The sequence below is a fragment of the Lolium rigidum genome, chromosome 1, assembly GCF_022539505.1.
Source record: "Lolium rigidum isolate FL_2022 chromosome 1, APGP_CSIRO_Lrig_0.1, whole genome shotgun sequence".
Classification (NCBI taxonomy): domain Eukaryota; kingdom Viridiplantae; phylum Streptophyta; class Magnoliopsida; order Poales; family Poaceae; genus Lolium; species Lolium rigidum.
In genome coordinates this window covers 184,859,357-184,885,263 of record NC_061508.1, presented here as the reverse complement: position 1 = coordinate 184,885,263, position 25,907 = coordinate 184,859,357, and the positions used below count along the sequence as shown (strand labels likewise).

At 44.8% G+C, this 25,907-nt stretch overlaps 1 protein-coding gene across 1 annotated transcript; it reads right to left on the bottom strand.

Annotated features, from left to right (window-relative positions):
- Positions 1-15,371: 15,371 nt before the first annotated feature.
- On the bottom strand, positions 15,372-24,236 carry LOC124686051 (glutamyl-tRNA reductase-binding protein, chloroplastic). Its single transcript, XM_047220059.1, has 5 exons — positions 23,800-24,236; positions 22,815-22,895; positions 22,332-22,436; positions 19,580-19,729; positions 15,372-15,868 (listed from the first exon to the last, which is right to left on the bottom strand). The coding sequence occupies exons 1-5, from the start codon at positions 24,175-24,177 to the stop codon at positions 15,644-15,646; spliced, it is 939 nt and encodes a 312-aa protein (XP_047076015.1). The 5' UTR covers positions 24,178-24,236; the 3' UTR covers positions 15,372-15,643.
- Between the last annotated feature and the right edge of the window lie 1,671 nt (positions 24,237-25,907).

Below are 25,907 nucleotides of genomic sequence, written 5' to 3'. Positions count from 1 at the left end.
TTTTTACGTGTATGCGGTGTTGCGTTCACTGCCTCCAAGTTATGGTACATTTGTGAAGGATTACCTCGTTAAAGAGAAGATGTTCACTTTCCATGAACTCCTAGCAAATATATGTGCCCTAAAGATAGAACTCATCGGAGGAGAAATCTTTGATGAGACAAGCGACGATGAAAGTATATATATTTGATATATGCATCATAAATGATATCCTTACTAACGCTTATTGCAGATTACAAAGTATTTGATACTCGTGTTGTTTTATTTGAAAATAGGACCGGCCGCTTGAGAAGCCGTCGTGGGGAGAGAAGGAGACGCGCGTGTTCGATGGCATACGAGATGTTGATGGCCGACGACACTCTCCCGCTATATTTCTCTTCGATGGCCTTAGTTTCTCAATTCGAATAAAAGTTGTAATCGTTATTAGTGAACTTTTCTTAGAGTGTCTTGCATTTCGCATAACAAGTTATTCAATTTTAATAAAAACAAGCTTGTTGTCCACTTTTATAAATAAAGTCTCTGTGTTCACATATTCCTATTAATTATTCTTATTGTGGTCGTGTCGATGATTAGTAACATTTATGAGTCATAACATAACGCAAAAGATATCCTACATAATAATGACATCATTAAAAGAATGACACTATAGTTTAATTCATATTGGCATCACGTTTGTTCATATTCACGAGATGAATAATCTTATGACAAATTGTTACACATGCTACATGAATAAAACATTGTGTTCATTATTTTGAATGGACAACGGATCGTTGAACAAAGTACATAATGATGTATTATTCGACAAACCATAGTGGATATCATTGTTTTGTAACCCTAATGTGATTTTGGTGAATATACATATTTACTAAAATAAACATAAGGATCTGAAATAACTTGAAAAAAAGTAATATTCAGAAATAAGAAGAAGATATAAATTAACAATAAAAACCAAGTTCCTACGATTGGATCAAAGAGATAAAAGTTTTGAGTTCATATTCTGCGTTAGAAAATTTGCGAAAGGTCCATTTTGCAAAATTGCAATACACAAAGGGAAAATATGTTGTTGTTAAAGTATTGCATACCATCTCTTAGCAAGTTATATTACTGCATAGAAAACACATTCAAAACTAGTATAGCAAACACTCTCTTAAGAAACCGTCAAATAATTCATTAAGTTTCAAATTACGGGATAATTCTGAGACTGAAATGAATATAGTTCTTTGTAAAGTATTCTCTGAATTACGAATTGTGAATACAACCCTTATAGAACCGAACAAGAAAGAACTAATATTATTAAGAATTTGGTTAGTATTTTAGGGAGAAACGATGTTCTCAATAAAATACAAGATGGAGCTAAGTAAAACTAAAACAATGGTAAATATACCTTACTTCAATATATTGGATATGTTTTTCGAGGGGCGTTGGAGTATGCTCACCTGAACTAAGAGCATCCCCACTCGTTGGCGCTCTCCACGCCCAAATCCGGCGAAATTTTCGTCCGGATTGGAGGAAGATTTTGCGTGGGGAGCGCCGAAGTTCCAGCCGTCCCCCCGGCAGGAAACCCCCAACCTCGACCATTTGACATATTTCAAACAAATTTAACATAAAATTTAACAAGTTCGGCGACCAAGAGTACGAAAATTGCTGAAACAAATTCGGCGATAATCAGTACAATGTTTAATAAGTGCTGAAACAAATGAAGCACACAATTTCACAATTTTTCAAACAAATTAAGACAGACTAGTTGGCGTCGGCGTTGGCGTTGCCTCGGAGCCTCCATATGTGCTCCACCGGATCATCTTGCAGCAGCTGATGCATTGTAGAGTCTCGAATCTCCTGGCGCATAGCAATGAAGGCGGCCCATGATGGAGGCACTCGGTGATTAGGCTGTGCAAGAGGACCCTCTCTCTCATATGGTGCTTCTTGCTCAGCCAGAGGAACAGGATGCTTTCGCTCATTTTCAATAATCATATTGTGTAGGCACACACAGCAGTTCATCACCTCCCACATCTCTGATCTTTGGACCAAGTCATAGCGGGGAACCGGACGACAGCAAATCTCTGCTGGAGGACACCAAATGCACGCTCGACGTCTTTTCGGCAAGCTTCTTGTTTCTTGACAAACTCGCAAATTTTGGGGGTGCTAGGGTTGGAGATAGTCTTCACAAATGTTGCCCACTTTGGATAGATACCGTCCGCAAGGTAGTATCCTTTGTTGTAGTGCCGACCATTGATCACATAGTCCACCGGGGGAGCATGACCCTCAACAAGCTTGGAAAAGACCGGGGAGCAGTTTAGGACGTTGATGTCATTGTTGGATCCAGGCATACCAAAGAAAGAGTGCCAAATCCAGAGATCATGGGTAGCCACTGCTTCAAGTATCACAATGCAGCCTTTTTGTGACCCTTGTACATTCCCTGCCACGCAAACGGACAGTTCTTCCATTGCCAATGCATGCAATCAATGCTTCCAAGCATCCCCGGAAAACCCCTAGCTTCATTTGTTGCAAGGATCCTCTGAGTGTCTTCGACAGTGGGTGATCTCAAGTAATAGTCCCCGAACACTGCTATGACGGCCCTGCAGAACCGGTAGAAACAATCAAGGGCGGTGGACTCCGCCATCCGAAGATAGTCATCTGCACCATCACCGGGAGCTCCATACGCCAGCATCCTCATAGCCACCGTGCACTTCGCAGTTGACGAAAATCCAACCAAACCGAGTGCAATCCGCCTTGCATCCGAAGTAGGGATCAAAGTCTCGGATGGCATACACAATTTGCAGAAATAGCTTTCTGCTCATCCTGAAACGACGTCGGAAAACACTCTCACCGTGCAATGGATTGTCGGCGAAGTAGTCGGCGTACAACATGCAGTAGCCCTCCATTCGTTGTCTCGGCTTGCACTTCCGACGACCTGGTGCCGACCCACCACGTCGACCGGTCTGCCGGTCCGGCGTACATGCTTGCCAAGCAACCGAGGATCATCATGTGCTCGTCGTCTTGGGCGGCCGCTGCCATCTCTTCTTGCATAAGCTCGACGAACATCTCGCTCCTCCTCTTCGTCCGAGTCCATGGCCGGCGAGGCAAATGGACGAACACCTGACGGGCGTGGTCGAGGCAACCCGAGCCGCGAGCGACGAGGAGCAGGCCAAAGTTGGAAAACAGGCCGGCGGAAGAGCAGCCAGATAGGCCGTTGTCCAAAGACGGCGGAATATAGGCAGGTGGGGAAGGAGGGGCGGCGGAATCTGGGCAACAAGCCGGCGGGGTGGTGCCGGCGGCGAGAGAGATACGAGGGGTGGGGGAGATTTTGAGCGACGTGGCGGTGGGTTTCGTGCGTCGAGTCACCGACAGATCGGGCCCTTCCCCGCTTTTCACTCGTCCGGAGTCTCCGATAGGTCCCCGGGGGGCCGGGGATGGCGTGGGCTCGCCGGATGGATGAAGGTCCAAATCCGGACGAAAACGAGGAAGCGGGGACGCGACTGGACCGAATTTCGCCGTCCGGATGGGAAAAACGTCGCTCGGGGCCTCGTCGGGGGGACGAGTGGAGATGCTCTAAAATCAGTGGAGCTGCGGAGGGAGAGTGAAAAGGGGGATCTAGAGAAAAAGAATCTAGGTGTACGTTCCGTGGTTGACTCCTTGCAGCAATGCAGCCCGCGTGTCAGGTGGATGTTTTGTCCTTTGTTTCTCCTCTTTTGGTAACTTTTCATAACGTGTGTGCTTAGTAGACGGATGAGCCCTACTCAAAAAAAAAAAGTAGACGGATGAGCATCCAAACCTTTTTTTTGATCATATGAGCCTTATTATTGTATGTGTGCTGAATTAATCCCCCATAACACGTATATGTGTCTGTATTAAGTTTTCCATAAAATAAAAACGAAACGTTAGCCCATAATAGAGGTAAACATGTTGGCAATTCACATTCTCTCCTTTGTGATTCCATTAAATCTTCCAAGGAACAAACTACCCTGGAAAATATATCCACTCCAAATGGTAACTAAAACGAATCCTTATAGAAATTTACTGAATATATTGTTGTTTAGACGTCGGTACATACAGAGTTAAAGTACACGTCATGTATTGTTTTGGGACAATGAATAATTTTGCGCAATAAAATACATGGTATTTTGGGTACAAGAAAATTGAACTTCAGAAGTATTTTGCATTGTTGCGTTCCCATACTAAATACAATGTAGTTCAAAACATGAAAACATGATTTGACATAACTTCTTTAAATCAAACAATTAAAATTTACCAAAATGAAATTCTTCTGCATCGTTGTATAAAGTATGAGAAAAACGGGAGTGGTGTTTTGGAACATGGGAGCATATGCTCCCTCTATTTTGAAATGCATCTTACACATATTTTAAATTTCAAAAAAATTGAAACCAAAAATTCGCATGTAAATCTTCTCGTGCTACACGCTTACAAAGTTGTTTTTATAAAAAATCGACTTATCATGTGACGTGTGTAAAAAGACAAAACTCAGTGCTAAAAATAATGCTTTTCACAAGATAAGTTTTCTCTTTTTTGTATAGACCGCAAAAAATATTGATTTTTCGTGAAACTTGACGAACGAACATAATAATGAAGATGTACACGTAAAAATATGATTTTTTTGGTAGAGGGTGCATACGCACCCGGGAGCCGAATTGAATTTCCGGAGAAAAACCTACTTATGTTTGACTCACCTAAACAAAGTTCATTAAAGAATCAACTACGGGTGTAGGGCACCGGCCTTCTGAAAACCTTACTGTGCACACAATAGAGCTTGCTTCGGTTCCTGTCCTCCTTGTGATTGAGAATAAGTAAGTGCGAGCACCCTAGCGCGATTCCTGGGCTATCCACGATAGCCACGAGGCACTCACGGGCTGGGGCGCTGGCCTCCAGTCATCTGCACCCGCTGGCCCACGTGTCGCCATGTAACTGGCTCAAACGAGTGACGTAAAAAAAATCCTGGGGAAAAGGAGTTCCTGTGGAGAGGCAGCCCGAGCCCTACCCCAATCCCTTGCGCCGCCGCCTCTCGATTTCTCCTCTCCTCGTTGCCGCTGTATCTCGCTTTCTCCTCTCCTCGCTACCGCCGCATCTCGCGCCCATCCCCTCGTGCCTCCTCCTCGATCTCCTCCGCCCTCACACGCCGCTGCACTCGCGGGTAAACCCTAGCTCTGCCCACAAGCCCAAGCCGTGGCCCCTGCGCTGCGTGCTCCCCTTCCCCTACGCCCTCCATGCGGCAGGGGCGGCGGTTCTTATTTTCCTCTCCCTCGTCACTAGCATCGTCCACCGCGGCTGTGGAGCAGCCCCGCACCACCACGCCGCCGATGGTGACAGATCCCCTTCGGGGAAGGCAGTTGAGAAATCCCGGAAGTTGTTTGACGGGGCGCTGAATCTCCTTCGTACCTACAAAGATCATCATCTTTTTCCTAATGTTGAAGACGACGACGATGTGATAGGAATGAACAATCAACATGAACTCTAACCTTATGGTTGTAATTTATAACTTACTTTAGACTACGACTGTGAAAGATGTGACATGCACTAGACTAGACACATATGTCATGTATTGTATACTGCTTCCATCCCAAGGTTTAAGACCTATATTTTTTCAAAAAGTCAAACGAAGTAAAGTTTGATCAAATTTTTAGAAAAATTTATGAACAAATATAATATTTTGTAGATACCATATGAAAATATATTTCATTATCTATCTAATAATATTGATTTTGTACTTTTCATTTTAATGATTTTTGATAAAAACTTAGGCAAACTTAACATAGTTTGACTTTCTAGAAAAAAAGGCCTTAAGCCTTGCGATGGAGGTAGTATTATTTAGGATAACCTATACCATGGATTATGTATTCAAACCTAAATAATATTAATACAACCTAGTGACATAACTCTCCTACCATCGGTATCGTTCCACAGACACGGGTGCGGCGTGTCGCCACACCATAGCTTCCTAGTATACCCTTATCGTTGTTTTAGTAGTGATTTGAATCAAAGCAAGGTTGTTGAAGTGGCGGCAAGTATGACAAGACCTAACATGACAAAAACTAAAATGGTAAATTCTATTAGACAGTGGGCCCCAGCGTGGTCCCTACCAAGCTCCTCCTTCGCTGCCCTGCTAAAGACTTGTTGCTACCACGGGTGGGTGAGAATGAGAGAGGAGGTTCGACCTTCCTTCTTTGGCGCCGGTGACCTCCTTACCCAATAGCATACTCTCTCTATCCATGTTTCTACGATAGGTGGGCGACAGTGGGGTGGAGTAGTAGTAGGAGAGGGAGAAGGGAAACTCAAGCCGGCTGTCGAGGGTTTCGGTATCCAACTGGACACGGGTACCTCGTCGAGACCCTTGAGGTTATCAGACCACGGGGGGGCTAGAAGCAATGATCCAAGATCAACATCGACAAGGGGAAGCAGAAGTAGCGCAAGAACGGCACGACAGAGAGAGACACAGTGTTTTACCCAGGTTCAGGGCCCTCGTTGTGAGGTAAAAACCCTACGTCCTGCCTTGGAGTGGTATTGATCTTGCTACGAATGACACGGCAATCACTTTAATTCCCAAGACTAGGAATCCTAATCCATCAAACAATGCGGGCTGATCTCTTTATGTATTGTCTTGTACACGATTGCAACCAAAACAGTGGCAAACCGAATGAGACCAGCTCTGCAATATACCATTGGACAGGAACAAAATGCGTTTGTTCCTGGGAGATTGATTTCGGATAATGCCTTAGTGGCGCTTGAATGTATTCACTCAATGAAGAGGAAGAAGAAAGGAAAAAAAGGGACATTGCGCGATTAAGTTTGATATGATGAAAGCCTACGACCGCGTTGAATGGCCATTCATTGAGGTGATGATGCTGAAGCTAGGTTTCCCTCCCAGGCTAGTTCAACTTGTTATGAAGTGTGTATCCACTGTCAGATTCTCAGTCAAAGTGAATGGAGGACTCCTTGAGCCGTTATTCCCATCCCGAGGCATCAGGCAGGGAGACCCAATGTCGCCGTATTTATTCTTATTTTATGCAGAAGGGTTGACACCTTTACTACACTATTTCAACTCTGGTTTTGTGGACAGAGGGGTGCGTGTGTGCAACAGGTCACCGTGGATCTCGCACTTGATGTTTGCCGATGATTGTTTGATTTTTATTAATGCAAATAGTGCAAGTGCAAGGAGATTGGATGAGATACTCCAGGTTTATAATGAGGCTTCGGGGCAACGTGTGAATAAGAAGAAAAGTGCTTTGTTCTTTAGTCCGTGTACACCTGATACCCATAAGGAAGCACTGAAGGCTTGTTTGAATATTCAATCTGAGGCCTTCTCAGAGAAATACTTGGGGCTGCCGACGGTTGTCGGTAGCAGGGGCGGAGCTCCCAGTAGGGCAAGGTAGGGCAGCCGCCCTACCTTGATTTTTGGTGAATACATTTAGATGCGTGTGTTTTTTCTGAAAATTTTGAGTGCTCATACATCGAAAACGGACTTCGTATGAGAAAGGTATGCGTGTTTCAGTAAAAACACTGCGCAAAATCGATTACAGGCAAAAAGATTGATTATTTTTAGCTCCAAATATAAACTCGTATTCTAGATTCAATGTGAATAATATTGCATGTATTACAGAGATTTATCATTGAAAGTACCCTAGTATATACAAGATAAACTCGAGTTATTCATTAGACATACTTGTAGAATTGAAGATTTTTAGATATTTTAAAGACAAGTAATACTTTCTCCGACCGCGTTATTACTCCATTAAGATGACATAGGGTTTACCCGTGACGACATCAATAATTGAAAGGAATTTTCTAGCAACAAAAATAATCAAAATCGAGTTGCGCCTCGAACGAGGGATAATCAAACGTCTTGATTATTTGAATTACATCATAGTTTTTAAGAAGATGTAAAGCTTTGCCGTTGAGTTATCATTATTGGTATGTTTTTTTAGGTTATACTTATAATCAAATATTTTTATTTTTATTGTATTAAGATATTACTACTTTTTAGGACTATTTGGTATTTGCATCATTCAAAGTTCGTCCTACCTTAGATTTTTTTCGTCCTTCGCCACTGGTCGGTAGGCTGAACAATGAAGCCTTTGAGTACATAGCTGATAGTGCCAAAGGAAGTATGAATGGTTGGGCTGAAAAGAACCTCTCCTATCCGGGGAAAGAGGCGTTGATCAAATCTGTTATTTAAGCAAAATCAACCTACAATATGAGTTGTTTTCTTCTCTCCAAAGGTTCTTGCAAAAAATTCTCGCCTATGACAGGGCAATTTTGGTGGAGTGGAAATCTAGACAAGAGGTCAATGCCTTCGATTGCATGGGACAAACTAGCTATTCCGAAATGCCAAGGAGGAATGGGTTTTAGGTATATGCATGCTCTTAATTTAGCTCTGTTGGGCAAGCAAGGTTGGAGAATTATTATGAATCCTGACTCGCTTTTCTCTCAAGTGCTTAGCACCAGATATCTACACAACCAAATTTTGATGGAGGCTACGGCTCCAAGAGCTCGAAAACTCTACAAAAAGGCCGACCTTCGCGAAGGGAAGGCAACTCGCTCCGCATGCGACAAGTGGCGCGCTGTGGTGCCAGAAAATCCCTGGGAAGTGGTCTCCCTGCTCGCCACGTGTCGCAAGGGGAAGCAAGGTGGGGATGGGGGAGGAGAGAGAAGACCGGCTGTGTCAGTTTTTCCCTTTTTGTTCTAGATTCGTTTTTTCAAAATGAAATATCTTGAGAACCGTAAATCCAAATTGCGAACCGTTTTCACTTTTGAGATCCTCGCGTCGAGATCTTCAAAACTAGATCCCATGTTGATATGTTTAGAGATACTTTTTTTCCGTACTTCCAATAGTAGTATGATTGTACCTGTGGTATGTACCTAACTGTACTCGTGTTTCAACTGATAAGTACTTCTGTTTTTAGTGTATTTGGTGCAGTTTTTCCCTTCACTCGGTAATTGTACTCGTCCGTGTGCGCGACTGTACTTCTGTACATGTACTTGCTCGTGTTCACGACCGTACCTGCTCGTGTACGCGACTGTACCTCCACGTGTGCGTGACTGTACTTCGGTACATGTAGCTGCTTGTGTGCACGACTGTACCTCTTGTGTGCGCGACTGTACGTGTACTCGCTCGTATGTGCGACTGTACCTGATCGTGTGCGTGACTGTACCTGTCTCGTGTGTGTGACTGTACCTATACTCGTTCGTGTACGCAACTGTACTCGTGTGGTGCACGTAACTGTACCTGTGTGTTGCATGTAACTGTACTCGCGTGTTATACCTGACTGTACTCGTGTCAACCTACGTGAGACAAATATTGTTATGCGTTAGGAAAAGAAGAAATCTAACTAAGTCTAGGCATGCATGAGGGACGTGTGTGGCTTTGCACACGTACATGCTAGTGGAGCTGGCCTCGTTCGCTAGGTGTGCATGTGCAGGTATAACTCGCTAGTGGAGGGCTCGCAGATGTACTCGCTCGAGGCCCGGGGACGTACTCCCTTGGCTCGCTCGGGGGCGCGCGGATGTATTCGCTCGGGGGCGTGCAGACGTACTTCCTCAGCTCGCTGGCCGGATGCGCGGACGTACTCGTCCCGGGGCGCGCGGGCATACTCGACGCGGAACGCAGACACGTGTCAGCCCGACGTGCGACGCGGAGCAACTTTAAAGGTTGGTCTTTTTCTAGTGGTACCCTCCAAGAGCTAGTCAAGAACGTGAAAATCAATTTTGGTGGGAAGGGCGGCTTTAAAGACCGGGCTGGTAAAACGAGTGGGCTCGGGTGAGGTCCATTTCGATTTGGGATGACTGTTGGCTCCCTGATACTGCAACAATGAGGCCCATGGGTCGGCAACATGCCTCTAATCTGTTGATGGTTAATGAACTGATAACTCCAAAGCGTCAGTGGAATGTGCCACGATACGTAACCTGTTCTTTGCCCCAGATGCTAACGCTATTCTGACGATTCCTCTCTGTTTGAGTGCAGGGGAAGATGTCATGGCATGGGAAAGAGAAAAATCATGTATATACTCAGTGCGATCAGCTTATAGATCAATTGTTCTGAAAAATCAGGGGGAGGAGCTAGTTCAGTCTGATGTGGCTCCTTCATCTTCTGATGGAAAAGATAAATGGAAGACTTTGTGGAAGCTTTCAGTAGTTCCTAAGGTGAGGGTTTTTTTGTGGAGAGTTCTTCAAGGTATTTTACCAGATTATGGGACTCTTACATGGTGGATATCATGGTTAACAACACCTGTGGAATTTCTAAAGCAAAATCCAAAACTTTGATGCATGCACTGATCGGTGCACTCATGCACGATTGTTTTGGAAAGCGGCAAAGGAAATTTTATTAGTGAAGTTGCCGAGGCTCCATCCGCTGAAGTGGGCACAGGACATCCTTTGTGATCCGATGTTCAACCAAAAGGAGAGGGAGATAATAATTGTTGTGATGTATTCTATTTAGACATCAAGGAACAAACTGACACATGGGGAGGCTGGTTTTATCCCAGCAAAGTCCATGGAGATGATGCAAGAGACAAGTCAGTTATTGGATTTACCCAAGGGAAGAAATGATCAAAAGCCTCCTCGACAAGTTGTAAGTGGAGCAAGCCATCTGCAGGTATAAGTTCAAAAAAAAAAAAAAACCATCTGCAGGTATCATCAAGTTAAACTCAGATGGAGGTTTGCTAGTGGAGGATGGCATAGCGGCGTCGGGAGTACTTGTGAGGGACAGTGTGTCTTTTCGTGGCACCTTAAGCAAGATTTACAAATGGATGTCTAGCCCTGGTTGCAGAAGCTTTATCACTTCGAGATGCGACAGTCTTTGCTATGGAACGTGGTTTCAACAGGGTGGTGTTGGAGGTTGACTGTTCGGAGCTGGTGAAACACTGGCTGGAGGAGAATCTGAGAAGTCTATCATTAAACCTATACTAGATGAGACTAGAGAGCTATGTGTGTCTTCTATTTCTTTTAGTATTGGTTTTGCTCATCACGAGGCTAACCAGGCAGCTCACTCTTGTGCCAAATATGGGTTACTGCAAGAGGGATCGTTTTTATGGGATGCTGAGCCACCTGCCTTTCTTTTGCACGGTTTTAGGACTGATTGTAACACACACACCCCCCCCCCCCCCAAGGTAGATAAATGAGGACTGCTTCCTTACGTAACATTTGGAGGAAACCGCATCAGCGGTCCCTATTCTTTTCTCGTAGCGTCAGTTTGGTCCCTATTCTTCAAAACGGAACATCGAGGTCCTAAATCTTTTTTAGTTGCTTCACCGCAGGTCCTAAACCGGTGTGACGAGCGCTGATCGGTGCCACGTCGGACGTGGGGTCCACGCAGATAACGGTCAGAGGTGTAATTTTGCAAGTAGCCCCCTGTGTTCGCTCCCCGTATCCATCCAAAGATCGTACCCATCCATCGTACCCAGGCTCGCGACCAAACGTTCTCTCCCGCGACTGGCGTTTCTGGAGGCGACCTGGCGGCGGCCTTGCTACTCCGGTGATGACCGGAGGCGGTGGAGCTGCTGCGGACGCGGCTGGCGTGGAGAACGCGAGGAACGAGCCCGCGAGCAAGGGGCCGAAGCGCCGGCGACCAAACGATCCTCCTGCCCGCTACGGTGAGTAAACCCTAACCCTAAATCCCCAATTCGTGCAGCCACATCACGGCAGTAGATTTGTAGGTCGAATTGGCGACATAATATGACGATTGGCCTACTATTTAGGTCCGCTTGAGGAGGAATTCACAGTAGAGATCAATTACAGCGGGTTTTTTTGCGGATTTGGGGATGCAAAGAGCTATGTCGATGGCAAGCAAGCAAAATTTGATGGATGTGAAGCAGATACTTGGTCACCTCTGTGGTTGGCAGATTTCATGGAGCAGCTAGGTTATCGTGATCGAGACAAGTATACTTTGTATTGGCTTCTCCCTGGAAAGGATCTCGGATCAGGACTCCGCATTATAGACCGAGATGTTGACACAATGCATATGATTGCTGTTGTTCCTAAATTTCAATACTTTCAGATTTTTGTCGACCACAAAGATATGAATTTTCATGATGATGTTGTAATTGATGATGTCGTGATTGGTGGCTCTCCTAGTTTGCCTCCTGTGTTGAGCCCAACTCGTGGCAAGTATAAGGCAGCAGCAAGTAGTGGCAGTTTTCCAGCTAGGCAGCAGCAACATAGCAATGGGCATGAGCTGAGAAGAAGTAGGAGGAAGCTTGAATTGGAAGAAGAAGCACAAAATGGTTCAGATGATGACAGTGATAGTGAATTGGATGAAGACTGGGTTGATTCCGACAATGAGCTAGTCAGCAGATGATGATGATTTGTTTGAAGAATGGGTAGATGAGAAATTTGAGGCAAAAAAGAAGAAGAAATCCAAATGGGAGCAAGACAGTGATTATGATACGGATGAAGATTTGGAAGAGCTGCAAGATTCGGATGTTGAAGCAACTGATTCAAGCAGAAGAAGTAGAAGTCATGGACAAGCAAGGTAGAAAGAAGATGAAGAAGAAAGTGAAGTTGAGAAGGTGGAGGCCGGAGAATATGAGACAAGTGGAATTTAGAATTGGCATGGTGTTTTTGTCGATGATAGAGCTTAGAGGAGCAATACAAGAATACATTGTGCAAGCAAAGGGTAGGTGTACACTACAAGAAGAATGATTTGCAAAGGATTAGGGCTTGCCGTGAGCCAAAATGTTCCTGGTTCTTGTATGCCGCACCCGACAAGCAGGTCAAAAGCTTGGACTCGTGAAGAAATATGTAGGCCATCACAAGTGTGAAAGAGATTTCAAGATAAAGCAGTTCACAAGCAAGGTATTTAGCAGCTCATTATGTGGAAAAATTCAGATGTGATGACAAGATGTCACTGAAGAACTTTGCTAGGATGATAGAACAGGATTTCAACATGACAGCAAGTAGAAGCAAGCTAGAAAGGGCCAGAAGAATTGCTGTACATTTGTAGGGTTTGATCAATGCTGTCAATGCAATATGGCCTGAAGCTCAACACAGATTTTGTGTAAGACATCTGCACCAAAACTTTGCAAGAAATGGGTTTCGAGGTGATATTTTGAAGAACAAGTTGTGGCAAATTGCAAGAGCCACAAGACAGTGTGACTGGCAGAATTACATGGATGAGATGAAAGCACTAGATGTTGCAGCATTTGAGTACTTGGATGCAATTGATCCAAGGCAGTGGTGCAAGGCATTCTTTGAGGAATTGCCTAAATGTGACTTGCTGCTGAACAACATATGTGAAGTGTTCAACAGGTTAGTAAATGTGAAATTACTTGCATTTACTTGTTCAACATTAGCTGTAGCAGACCAGTTTAGATACTCACTACTTGCTCTGAAATTTATTGCAATTATAGATACATACTTGATGCTAGAGAACTACCAATAATTACTAGCTCTGAAGAAGATCAAAGATCAGGTTATGCTTAGGTATTTTAGCAAGAGGAAGGAACTAGAAGAAATGTGTGGCAACATTTGTCCCAAAATTAGGAAAAAGCTGGCCAAAAACATTGACTTTGCAACCAATTATGAAGCTCTTCCGTCTTTGGAAAATCTTTTCAAAGTAAAGGGTTTGCGTGGTGAATATGAGGTGCGCATAGACAAAATGGAGTGCACATGTAGGGCCCGGCAGCTATCGGAATCCCTGTAGACATGCTTGTGCAGCTTTTAGGCATGAAAGGATAAAGCCGGAATCAGCAGTCCACAAGTGCTACAGCTTAGATGCATTCGGAGCAGCTTATGGTGGGGCCATAATGCCATGCGGTGATCCCAAAATGTGGAAGAAAATGAATGGTCCTGAAATGAGGCCACCTAAATTTGACAAACAAATTGGTAGGCCTAGTAAAAAGAGAAGGAAAAGTCCACTAGAGGAGGAAGGTGGCACAAGGCTTAGCAGGCATGGCATAATTGGCCACTGTGGTGTGTGCAATGAGCCTGGCCACACCAAAAGGAAGTGCCCAGAACTTGGTAGAGCTGCAGGACAACAAGCACCCGCACCACAGGAAGCACCACCAGCTGCAGCACAATATGCACCACAGGAAGAACCACCAGCTGCAGCACAATATGCACCACAGGAAGAACCACCAGCTGCAGCACAATATGCACCACAGGAAGCACCACAACATGCACCAGCTACAGCACAACATGCACAACCTCCAATGAAAATGCCAGTGAAAAGAAAGAGTAGTGCCAAGGTACATTACATGAGTACACCAGATGGCTTGATCTGTCCTTACATGATTACTATATCTCACATTTCTGTGATTTGTTTCAGAAAAAGATAGTACACCAGATGGCTACAAGTGCAACAGCTAGTATTGTGGAATCTGCAATGAGTTACAGTGTCACGTCATCTAGTGTGATTCATGTTCTACAGGAACAAGTGAGTCAATTGTTTGGTATTAAATTTATCTTTTCTTACTGAATTCTCATGTACACTTGGTTTGCAGGCAATAGCAACACAACAATCTCAAACTGCACCACCAGGTCCTCTACCCGAGAGTCAATTCATTGCCAGCTGCAGAGATGAGCTCCCACCTCCAAGACCACCTACCAAAACACTTGGTTTAAAGAAGAAAAACAAGCAGCAAGTGTCAAAGAAGAAAGAGAACCAAGTCCCAGATGTTTAGTTGAGGGAATGCTAGTTCATATTTTGGAGATGTTTTATCTGTATATTTTGGATAACTTGCGTTCATATTTTGGCTTGGTTTGACAGAAACCTGATGCTCATGTGTAGCTCTGGTTTCAATCAAACCGTCTAAGTGCAAACTTGTTTACAGTGCACTTGTGCTGGCAGTTGTTTATTTTGGCTGAAACAAGACGATATTGTAAACTCTCGAGTCGATCTCGATCTATTAAGTTATTATCTTGTGCTGTAACGATCTCGAGTTGATGTCAAGTGGTGCATATTTGAATTCGGATAAAACATCATTTAAATTTGGACTGGAGCCGTACTCAGATATAACATTCATTTGAATTCGGATACAAAATATTTACTTCATCCTGTGGCGTGAGAGCTTACAGAGCTGGGAGAAGAGCTAAGGGCTGAGAAATAAGAAGCTGACAACTTGTAGGGGTTCATTTGCATATTTCCTATCAGCCAGCCGCGGGAAAACGCCCGCGTAACGACCAACGTCCGACGTGTCACCGGTCAACGCGGGTCAGACCGATTTAGGACCTGCGGTGAAGCATCTAAATAAGATTAGGACCTCGATGTTCCGTTTTAAAGAATAGGGACCAAACTGACGATGCGGGAAAAGAACTAGGACCGCTGATGCGGTTTCCTCTAACATTTGAGCATGCTGACATCCAAAAATTCATATAACTTTGCATGTTACAACTTACAACTGGTATAGAGGGAACAAACTCACATTAGTAAGTGATAACAGGAAAGACGAACAACATTTAGCCAAATGTCATATCATAGTTCACAGATATAGGTGAAAATGGTGATGAAGCCGGCTACAGTATATCAATCATTTACCATCAAAATTTGTTTCTCTTCTTAAATAATGACGCTAATCTATGATACATATGAGAAAAAAAAAAGATGAATGAAAATACACACAAGATACACCGTACATGTTAAGAGGCAGAGAATATCAGTGACAAGAAATCAACCATGGAGGTATGATACGGCAACGGAGATAATCTATCTGACCTTCTTCAGTACCTGTACTTTCTCAAACTCTGGGGCCACATAACTCTTCTCCACCTCCCATGCATGATGAGACATCATGTTGAATGAAGATTTCACTGCCTTCTCGTCAGAGACCTGCCTTGAGAAAGGTATCCGAACAGCGAAGATGCCTTCCTCGGAACGAACGTGCAAGTCAAAACCAAGTTTGTCTACCCAAATCATCTTCACATCCCTCGCCTGTTACCATACATGGGACATTGTTAATTCTTGTGCAGAAAAAAAGCTTTCTACTAGTTGCATATGTTATCTTGGACATCTAAAAGAGGTATTCTAAAAAAAAATGAAATCAGAAGTTTCCTACACGGGCATATAAATTTATGCCTTCTAAAAATGAAGAAAAACGCTCTATTTCCACCCCCTTTAATTATTTTTTCCGAAAAAACACAAAAGCTTTGACAATGCTGATAGAAAATAGATTTATATGTACAAGCCAAAGAATAAAGAATAAGAGACCCCTGGGTGCCACACAATTTATTTTTTTGGAGGAAACGCAAAAGCTTTGATGATGCATTGATAGAAAATAGAGTTATATGTACAAGCCAAGGAATAAAGAATAAGCCACACCACGGGTACAACACTACACACTAGGAAACATGCACCAACGGGAGGAGGGCCACAAGCCCAATCATCCCCGCCTCTGCCCAAAGATGTGCCTCTGCTTTGATTGTACCAAGCAGGTTGGCGATGTTTAAATCCTCGTGAAGACGGTCACATTACGCTCCTTTCTGATCCACCACAAAGTAAGAATGATGACAGAAGAGGTCCCCTTCCACGCAGTAGTAGGATAGTGGATGGGAAACTGCCACCACTCATCAACGAAGTCTTCTCCAATAGCAGGCAGCCGGGTGCACAGTCGGATCCAGGAGGACCTCGTGCCACATGGTGTGCGAGAACGAACAAGTGGTGAGGAGGTGGGTCATGGTTGTCAAGCTTCATGCACCAGCCAACGCAACCAAAGGTCTGAACTGATGGAAAGGGCTAGTACAATCCAATTATACATGACAGAACAATGGTCTCCTCCAACTGGTCACTGGCAAGACCGGGGAGGGGGGCAGACCACGCCTCATGAGAAGTTTGATCATGCAGCACTGATCTTGGCAAGCCAACAGATGAAAAAATTGACCTTAGGTGGGGCTGGCCCATGACTTCCAGTTGAGCTTTCATGACCTCAAGACAATCGCACCCCCGGAAGAGGGTATCATAGCAGGTCTTAGAGGTGTACTGGCAGCTGGCTGGCAGCCATCCATCACCATACCAAGGCACCTAGGGAAGCGGAGAGCTGAACATCCCAGACAGCCAACAAACCTGGATGTATTGAGTATTGACACAGTGCTAGGGGGCTGAGAGCGCCCCTGATGTCTGTGATTCAGCGTCTGTCCTCTACAGCTTCCCTGACGGTGACGCTCTCATGAGTTCGTACCAAGACAAGCAGGAGGAAGTCCAAGGCTAACTCCACTATAGCTTTTCCCTCGAGCCATCGATCCTCACAGAAGAGAGCAAAGGTTCCATCGCATACCACCATCTTGTGGATGCGCTGAACACACTATGCCCGTTTCTGGAGAACAGCATGACGAGACAGAGCCAAGGGCACATAGAGGGTTGCACCACTTAGCTACCACTACAAACACTAACGCGTGGTAAATGAGCATAATGCATTGTAGACATTACAGTATTTTTTGTACTAGGTCTTGCCTGGTCTATGATTCAATACCTAGTATACAACAGGGAGATTCAAAATACGAGTAGAGCGCCAAAACTCCCGCCTCCATACAGTATTTCGCATCCGAAATGTCAACTCTTTGAATTCCCATTCGACCCCTATTACCATTGACCCAATGGCACACAAGTGAAGCCGGCGTGTTGGGGTCTCGTTCGTAATTTACACATCCCCTCTGATATAGTCTACCGCCTTCCTTTCGTCTTCCCCATTTCCCCCAAAAATCTCTCGCAATACTCCAGGCCCATCTCTCACCTGCCGGACCACCGCACTGGAATATCCCAGCCGTACTTAGCCGGCCTACCGCCTCACCTCCATATCATATACTTCTCACCCACCAGTCTACCTGAGTTCACCGACTCCCTCGTCCGTAGCACCAGATCCACTTCATCAACGCCGCCGTGCAATGCATCGGATCATCCTCCAGATCTATCGAACTCTGAGGCTACAATGCCTTCAAGTGGTCGGCGACACCTAAGCCGTCTAGCCTCATTGAACGACACACCCTACCCCAATTGACATGACAGTGGCCACCTTGAGTGGACTCTCTACCTGTCTAAAAGTAACCCTGAAGGAACTTATCCACCTGCTTCTAGACCTTCTTGCAGAGGGCCGGGACCATCAGCTAGTGGAGGTGGATGGTGGCCAAGACCGCCTTAACCAGGGTAAGGGCGTCAGCCAACTGGCCTTGGCCATTAGGCAAAGCCACCCGTCGCTATCCGATCGGCCAAGAATTGGAGGGCCATTCAAGGTACAAGATCGGGAGGGAGCCAGTTGGCACCCCATAACCACAGCAGCCTCAAGAGGATCACCCAACGAGCACCCAATAGGGGACACTGAGCACTTCGTGAAGTTAGTGTGCAGCCCTTACACGTGGCCAAAGAAGGGAGAAAGCCGTGAACTGCAAGCAGCTCCACAGGGTCCCAGAGCACAAGGCCCCAAACCAACCGCCACCACCGACACCGGCTATGGACTCCTATCATCTGCTCCGGTGCGAGCTTCCCTTCCCCGGCTCCGTTGTCGTGCACGAGGATGGTGTTGGTAGGGCTGGGCATTAGGTTCCCCCGAACCGTTCGATTCGGTATTTCAGATTATTTTGAATTTCCGCTTTGAGAAATAGCTGACCGATCGATTGTGTTGAAAATAGCTAACCGAGCATTCGGTTGCATCCTAGATTCGGTTCGGTCCTCGGTTTGACCGAACAGAAAATATACCAGCGATTACAGGAGTTTACAAATACCAATCGCTACAAGTCTTCAGGAAATTGGAAGCAGTCAGAGTCCGCTCTTGATTTTTACGTGGTCACCTCACAGACTAGCATCAATCGCAAGGCGACGAGCAAAATAAAGCTGGAAAAGTGGGACAGAGAGGAGATGCCGCCGGGCACGGGCAGCCAGAACACCACTGCCGGGTGAGGGCTGCCAGACACTGCCACCTGACTGGAGAGGGACGAGATGTCGCCTGGCACTGGCAGCCGGACCACAGCCGTGCGCTGGCCGCCAGACCACAGCCGTGCGCTGGCCGCCAGACCACAGCCGCGCGCTGGCCGCCGGACTGGAATATAGAGGTGCGAGTTGGAGATTACAGAGGCGGCTCAGATGCGGGAGGCCTGGAGCGAGCACATTGCTGCTTCTCGCATCTCTCGCGTGGGGGCTCTAGAGAAGTCGAGAAAGATAGCAGCGTGTGGGCCTTTAAAATTTATGAAACTTGGCTTCTGTATTCCAGAACGTATGCATATGAGCTGGGCTATTACACAGAATTTGGGGCAGGTACAAATAACTCAGTTGATTCGGTCCATTCGGGCAACCGAACCGATGCTCCAGACCGATCTTCCCGAATTTAATTCGGTTTTTCAGAACTGAGGACCGAATTTTGTATCAGTTTTTCGGTTTCGGTCTGTTCGGCTTCGGTACCGGTTATTTTGGTACGGTAGTTTGGTCATCGGTTAATATGCCCACCCCTAGGTGTTGGCCACGAGGAGCCCTCTTTAATTTCTTAACTGGAATGTGTGATTTACAAGTCAGTTTTGCCTTTTTTTCTTTGAGGTGTAAGCAGCAGATTATAGGTAACTCTACAGCCATATCAATAATAATTTCCAAGTAAACAAAATATGTGCTTCCATTAGCTCGAAAACAAAGTTGAGAATTGTAAGAGAATAAGTTCAGTACTACCTGAAAATCTGATTCAGCGTAAATGCTGTATATCCTACGAACATCTTCAGCATGTTTGCTGTTCATTTCCTCAACAATGCTTTCAGCGAAGTTTCGAAGGGGATCTGGTTCTGCGTCACTGTATTCCGATGGGGCTACCCACACGCGATCCTGGTAGAAAAGGTATGCAGTAAACATAAATATCTCATTAATTAGCATACTCTTCGTGCCGAATTACGCCGACAGAATCTCAGTACAGAAAAACTCAGCATTAACTGTTGATGCAAAATGAAATTCACAATTTCCTAACTCCTAAAGTACTGTAGGTTCTTCAACATGTATCGATCAGCATAAAAAATAGAGTAACATAAGCATGAACATCTAGAATACTCAATCAATATCAATAGATTGGCCATAAAGTATATTTCCTCAATATGTCTTAAATATTATAGATGTTGATATTTTTCCGTAAATATTTGGTCAAACTTAGTAGGGTTTGACTTTTGACTAAACTTATACGCCTTATATTTTGAAATGGAGGTAGTTGATAAACCCATCTCAGTAAGTGTATGATGTTCAATTAGCAACAAATATCAATTAGATTCTGGAGAGAATTGATAAGTTGCAGTAGTTCGAACAAGAGAACAAATACCAACAACAGTTAAAATTGCATATTGCACTATCCAAATACACACGAGTTGCAAAATTTCCATATTTTGCAATGCAATCATGTGTCTATGTGTTATTATGCACCAACCCAGTGATCAAGCCATACCATGTATCTGTTTACATCTTTAGTACAATGAAGATGTGCACAGCACTCTAGCAAGGAACTTAAGAAGTTTTCTGGTGACGAGTGGCATGGGAACTTCTCTACGACAGATAAACGGGCCATAATCTCTATGACACAGCAACAAGTCATGGTTCTGCCAATTACCACCACGTCAGTCCAAATTATCCACTCCAGGTGGTCTCTTGCTGTAAATATATCATGTTTATTTTGCCGGTTACAAAGGTTGGTGTGAAATGAACTCGTACTGTAAATGATGTGGTCTTATAATGTCAAGTAAGAAGGATGGCAGAACCTGATCCTTATGCCTTGTGCAAGTTATATGAATTTAGGTATTGAGGCATGCAATTTAATGATTAAATCAGGGGTTCAGTGATTGCATTATTAGATGAGAAATATATTGCTGATTCTAAAAGGTTGGCTAGTAAAGCTAACATCGGAAGGAATGGAATAGATTAATGGCTCAGTACATTTACCAAGTGACTGCAATTTGTCAGATTTGTGGTGGCCTAACTATTCTGCCTCTTTTTGTGACAATTCAAATAACAGTACCAAGGATAAAATGGTTGTTACTGGTGCTGGCATAATGAAGCCTGACCACTTTAGTGGGTCACGGTATCAACATTCACAGTTTAGAGGAAAGCCTGACCTTTGGCTATTCTGGGTGATCACATCTTCAAGTCTATTTCTGTGGGAGGAAATAAATGATGCTAATATGTCAGCCTTAGGTTAGTGTTGTCTGACACAATTTTTACTCCTAGAAAAACTAAACCTGTTCTTGAGAGCCGTGAAGGAGTTGAAGAGGAGCTCGGCTATGGCCAACCATGCTCGGCTGTGGGGTTGTGGCAACGGGTGCATGGCTGCTGGTGATTTCCTCCCCCATATGGTGTTGGGCGGGTGGACCCGTGCTGTGATGGGTGATCAACTGATCATTGCTTGTTTGTTCCCTTCCCTCTCCAGATCAGGCCTGATTCGCCATCTCCTTGGCCTCTGGTGACAGATCTTGCGGCATGGGAGGTGGCACCATGCAGGTGGCTACCTCCCCATGTTGCAGTGCATGGCTCTGGGGATGTTTGGTGTGTTGTCCTCGTGAGGTGACCAGCCCTCTTGATCAGAGTACTCTGGAATTTCCCCAAGTCTTAGCTGTGTTCTGCTGCTGAGTATAGTCGTGGGACGTTGAAGTTGCTGCAAGACACAGCTAGGTTGCGCTCTGACAGGCAATCTGTGATGGTGGTTTGCAGCCTCTGTTGCCATCAGGGTAGAAGTGGCGTATCCTTGCCTCGTCCTTTTGCTCCCATGGCGAGTCCTCGCTTGGGGATTATCATGATGGTGGCTGTTGTCCCTTTGGTTCTCTTGCAAGTCTTCGTGGTCGGGTGAGTTGTGCTTTGGATGCCGCACTGTATTTCATGTGTTCTAAGCTGCTCTCTCTCTCTCTCTCTCTCCCTCTCTCTCCCTCTCTCTCCCTCGCCACTCCCTCTCCCTCCCTCTCCCTCCCTCTCCCTCCCTCTCTCTCCCTCTCTCTCCCTCTCTCTCTCTCTCTCTCTCTCTCTCTCTCTCTCTCTCTCATCAGGCGCTGATTACATCATACGATTTCTAAAATCTGTAGCAACATACCAGCATTGAACTGCATTTTGAAAATCAAAACTCAGAAGCATGTAAATTCATCATAGTCCAATGACTAAGTAGGAAGCGATGGATGACAATGAGGTGCCTGTGTGTGGCCACAATATATGTGCGAACAAATAGGGATTAGTCCCACCTTGCCTAGGGAGAAAATTCGTACTAACATATAAGCTCAGGCATCAAATGATAGTAATTCCCAACAGATCATGGGGGTTAACATGGATAGGGTAAGGTGTAAGCAAGTTTGGAAACCGTGCTGTTACAACAAACAAGCTACTAGTACTAAACTAAGAGACCCTCACTTTACTGATATCAGAACATGCAGAAACAAAGGTACTAGAAGAAAATAATGTGTTCTACCTCGGTGAAATCTTCCATGTGCAATATCCGCTCTACGGACATTAAATACATACTATCCTCATCTATCTCCTCCCCAAATTTCCTTTCCCACCTTGTAGAAAGCTTCTGCATAATTCAATTCAGCACATTATAAATCATCAGTCCAACTACACTCAAACTACTCAAGAACTGAACGATCTGTTGATCAAAATGAATTAAGTTTTGAGAGAGTAAAACAAACAGAAACATTCCAAACAAATTTGATGATTTTTTTTTTGCGGGGAAACAAACTTGATGAGTTGATGTTAACTTATTTCAGGGGAGAGATAGGGATCGCAGCCAAGCATGTAGTTTGATTTGCTAATTCCAATACTCCATAACAACATTGTGCCCAAGATAGTATCTAAGCTCATACTTGAGTAGACAATTTCTACACAATCATCTGATAGTCCAAACTGTATTGGGAGCATATCCTTAGCAAAATGCAACATCATAATTTTTTACCTTCAAATCATATTCATGACTAGGTTTAGTCAAAGCACCAAGAAAAGTACATTGAGGTGTCCTGGCTCCACTTTGCCGAAACTGCAGCCACCAAAAGTAGAAGAAAAAATGGTGAGTATAATACGAAAATGATATGTACAATGACAGAAAGATAAGATGTCACATTAGACTATGGACCATATATGATTTAGTAAAAATACTGTTTTGGTACAACAATTCTGTGGTGAAGCTAATCACCATTGTAACTGAAACTACTTTTCCATCGAATTCTAAAGACTAAAATGCATTTGACCCATGTCTGCAGTGCAAAATACCAAATCAAAGGTGGTAGTCCCGAAGAACTACAAACCACAATGAACAAAAACACAAAAGGCTTAAAGTGAAATAGCTCACTTCAAATTTCAAAAGAGTGAGATAAGAGGAACCAATTCACCAAAACTGCACTGCTACCAATAGGACCAATGTTCTGCCGCAGTCAATAAATCAAAGCTGAAATATCAAAATCCAAGTGCTCTAAACATGCAACAAAACCAAAAAGTGAAATGTAAAGTCAACCAAAGAGCACTTGACACCCGAAAATGTGAATATTCTCAAACCGGTGCACCAATCTAACACATTAATGTACAAATTGACACGGCCATTGCATAAGGTCAAAACTTCAGGTGCAAAACATCACGACATACCTCCGAACGGATATTAGTTTCCGTTTTTTTTCACTTACAGACTCACAATTCAATCAAACATTGAAGGAAATCAATGCTACTCGTATCATCAAATCTAACTAAAAAAGTTGAATCTTTCTCACGGAAATTCTAAAGCAACAAAAAGTTTACAGTCTTCCGTTGAAGGGTCATTTAAAAAAAAAATCAGTTCGGTAATTTCGATTAAGAGCACACAACTGCATATCCGAACTAACTCGATATTCATCGGCAAATGCGATCCAAAGACACTCAGAGCCTCCAAGAAAACTATCGCATTCCCTCACCTCAACGTGAAAGCTGGACCGCGCATCAAGCACGGTCACCCCCGCCGCGGCTAGGCAGAGCGCGGGCGCGCCGGCGGCGTCCGCAACAAAACGAGCGCCGACGCCGAGCGGCCAGCCGTCCGGGCCCACGACAGACAGCGTGCCGGAAGGCGCTAGCTCTGCCACCGTCCGCGCCACCTCAGCCGCCGACGGCTGAGTCCGCTGCGCTGATACCGACGGTGCGGAGGCCGATGCCGCCACGGCCGCGGCCACCAACCGGACTCCCCGCCTCGCTGACGAGACGACGAGCGAGGAAGACCGTTGGGACGGCTTCTTGGAGAAGATGGCGCCGCCGGAGGGGAGCGGGGAAGAGAGGATGGAAGGAGATGTCAACGACATGGCGGAATTGGAATACTTTGGAGGTTGAGATTTCTTTCGAGGGGGTGAGAGAGACTAGAGGATAGGTCTCGTCCAATGTCAAATGTGTTAATTTTATAAAATATTGAGCTTATTTTCTTTTGCCACAAAACAGTGGGGAATTCCTACTGTGTTATTATTATTTTTACTTCCTTCCCATATTATTCGTCTCTAATATGAATATATATGAATACATTTTAATTTTTGATACATCCATATCATCGACATGTAATATGAACCGGAGAAAATTACAATAAAATCAGCAAGATCAAATATAGTTTGTAAGGTGATACAGGTGACCCTTCACGGACACCACCACCTCAAGATCTCCAAGTCCTTCTAATGGACAATAACTCAAGCTCCATCCACCGGACCTAAGACGCCGAGCAAGCACCGAAGAGAAGAGTCTAAACCTAATACAAATGGTACTAATGTTTACTAAGTGGTACTACCGCTCCGCGCACCTCCAGCAGACACTACCGGCCTACCTCCACCCAGCTCTAGGAGCGGTACTACCACTTCCACTATTGCTCTCTTATCGCTTAAAACATTCATGCTCCTAGAAATTGTCCCGGAACTGGACCGACACTGCATCGAAACTACCGTCTATAAGGATATGCGAGGCTTAGCTGGTACTACCGCCCGAACGAACAATACTACCACATCATCGAGCAGTACTAGCGCTTAACCTCTACTGTAACTCAAACATGAGTTGGGCCTCATCCCATGTCTCTCCTTTAATGCTAATTATTTATGCCTAAAGTACCCTTAGCCCATGGCTGAATATATAGGCCCCACCTCCATTTGGAACCCCTGGAATAAGATTGGATCAGAAATATGCATGTGCCTCCTTCCACTAGTGGGATTATTCCTCTCCTTAGACCACAAATCTAGTGACTTGTATCAAGACTTCTCTTTGCTTTGGGTCTTTTCCATTTACTAAAATCTATTGCAATACTACTCTCTTTCTTTGCTACTCTACCAATTTGGTCACTTTACGAGACTCTACTTTTTTTTTCTTTACTATTTGGGAATTCTACCTTTGGCTGGGAATCTCTTTGCTTGGAACTTTATCATGTGGATCTCTTCCTTGCTATTGAGTTGATCAATTGGGTCAACGAGGATAATTGGTTTGCGTGTGCGCGCGCGTTGTATCCAAATCCCCTCCATTGTTCTTTGTGTTTGTTGCCCCCGCACCGTCCATCCGTGAGATCGGGTCACTCCATATGTATTCACCCACATCTATCAACCCATGCTTGCATGCCTTCTCTTAGCGAAGCTCCACCAGGGTATCCAAATAGACCGAGGTTGTTTGTTCATGTCCGCGCGAACAGGGGAAAGGCCCAACGGCGCACCCTAAATGGAACGAGCGTTGCGGACACTTGTGCGAGGCACCATTTTCTAGCCCAAATTTAGGTTTGAAATGCGACCGCGCGGACGCACCAGGGATAGCCCGGCTGCCTATCTTTGTCCTCCCTTGGCCCATAAGTAAGTGACACAAAGCATGATAGTTTTTCATTGTTGCATAGAAGGAACACTAAAACAACGTTTAACCTAAAAATAACATGATATTTTTCGACTCCTCGTTGTCCACCTCATCGTCGCTGAAGGGACCGGCCTCGCTGTTCTTCTCCTTTGCCATGGGACGCCTCTCCACTGTGGCATCGTCGTCCTTCGCCATCGCTTGCAGGAGAGGTCCATGACACGGCCCT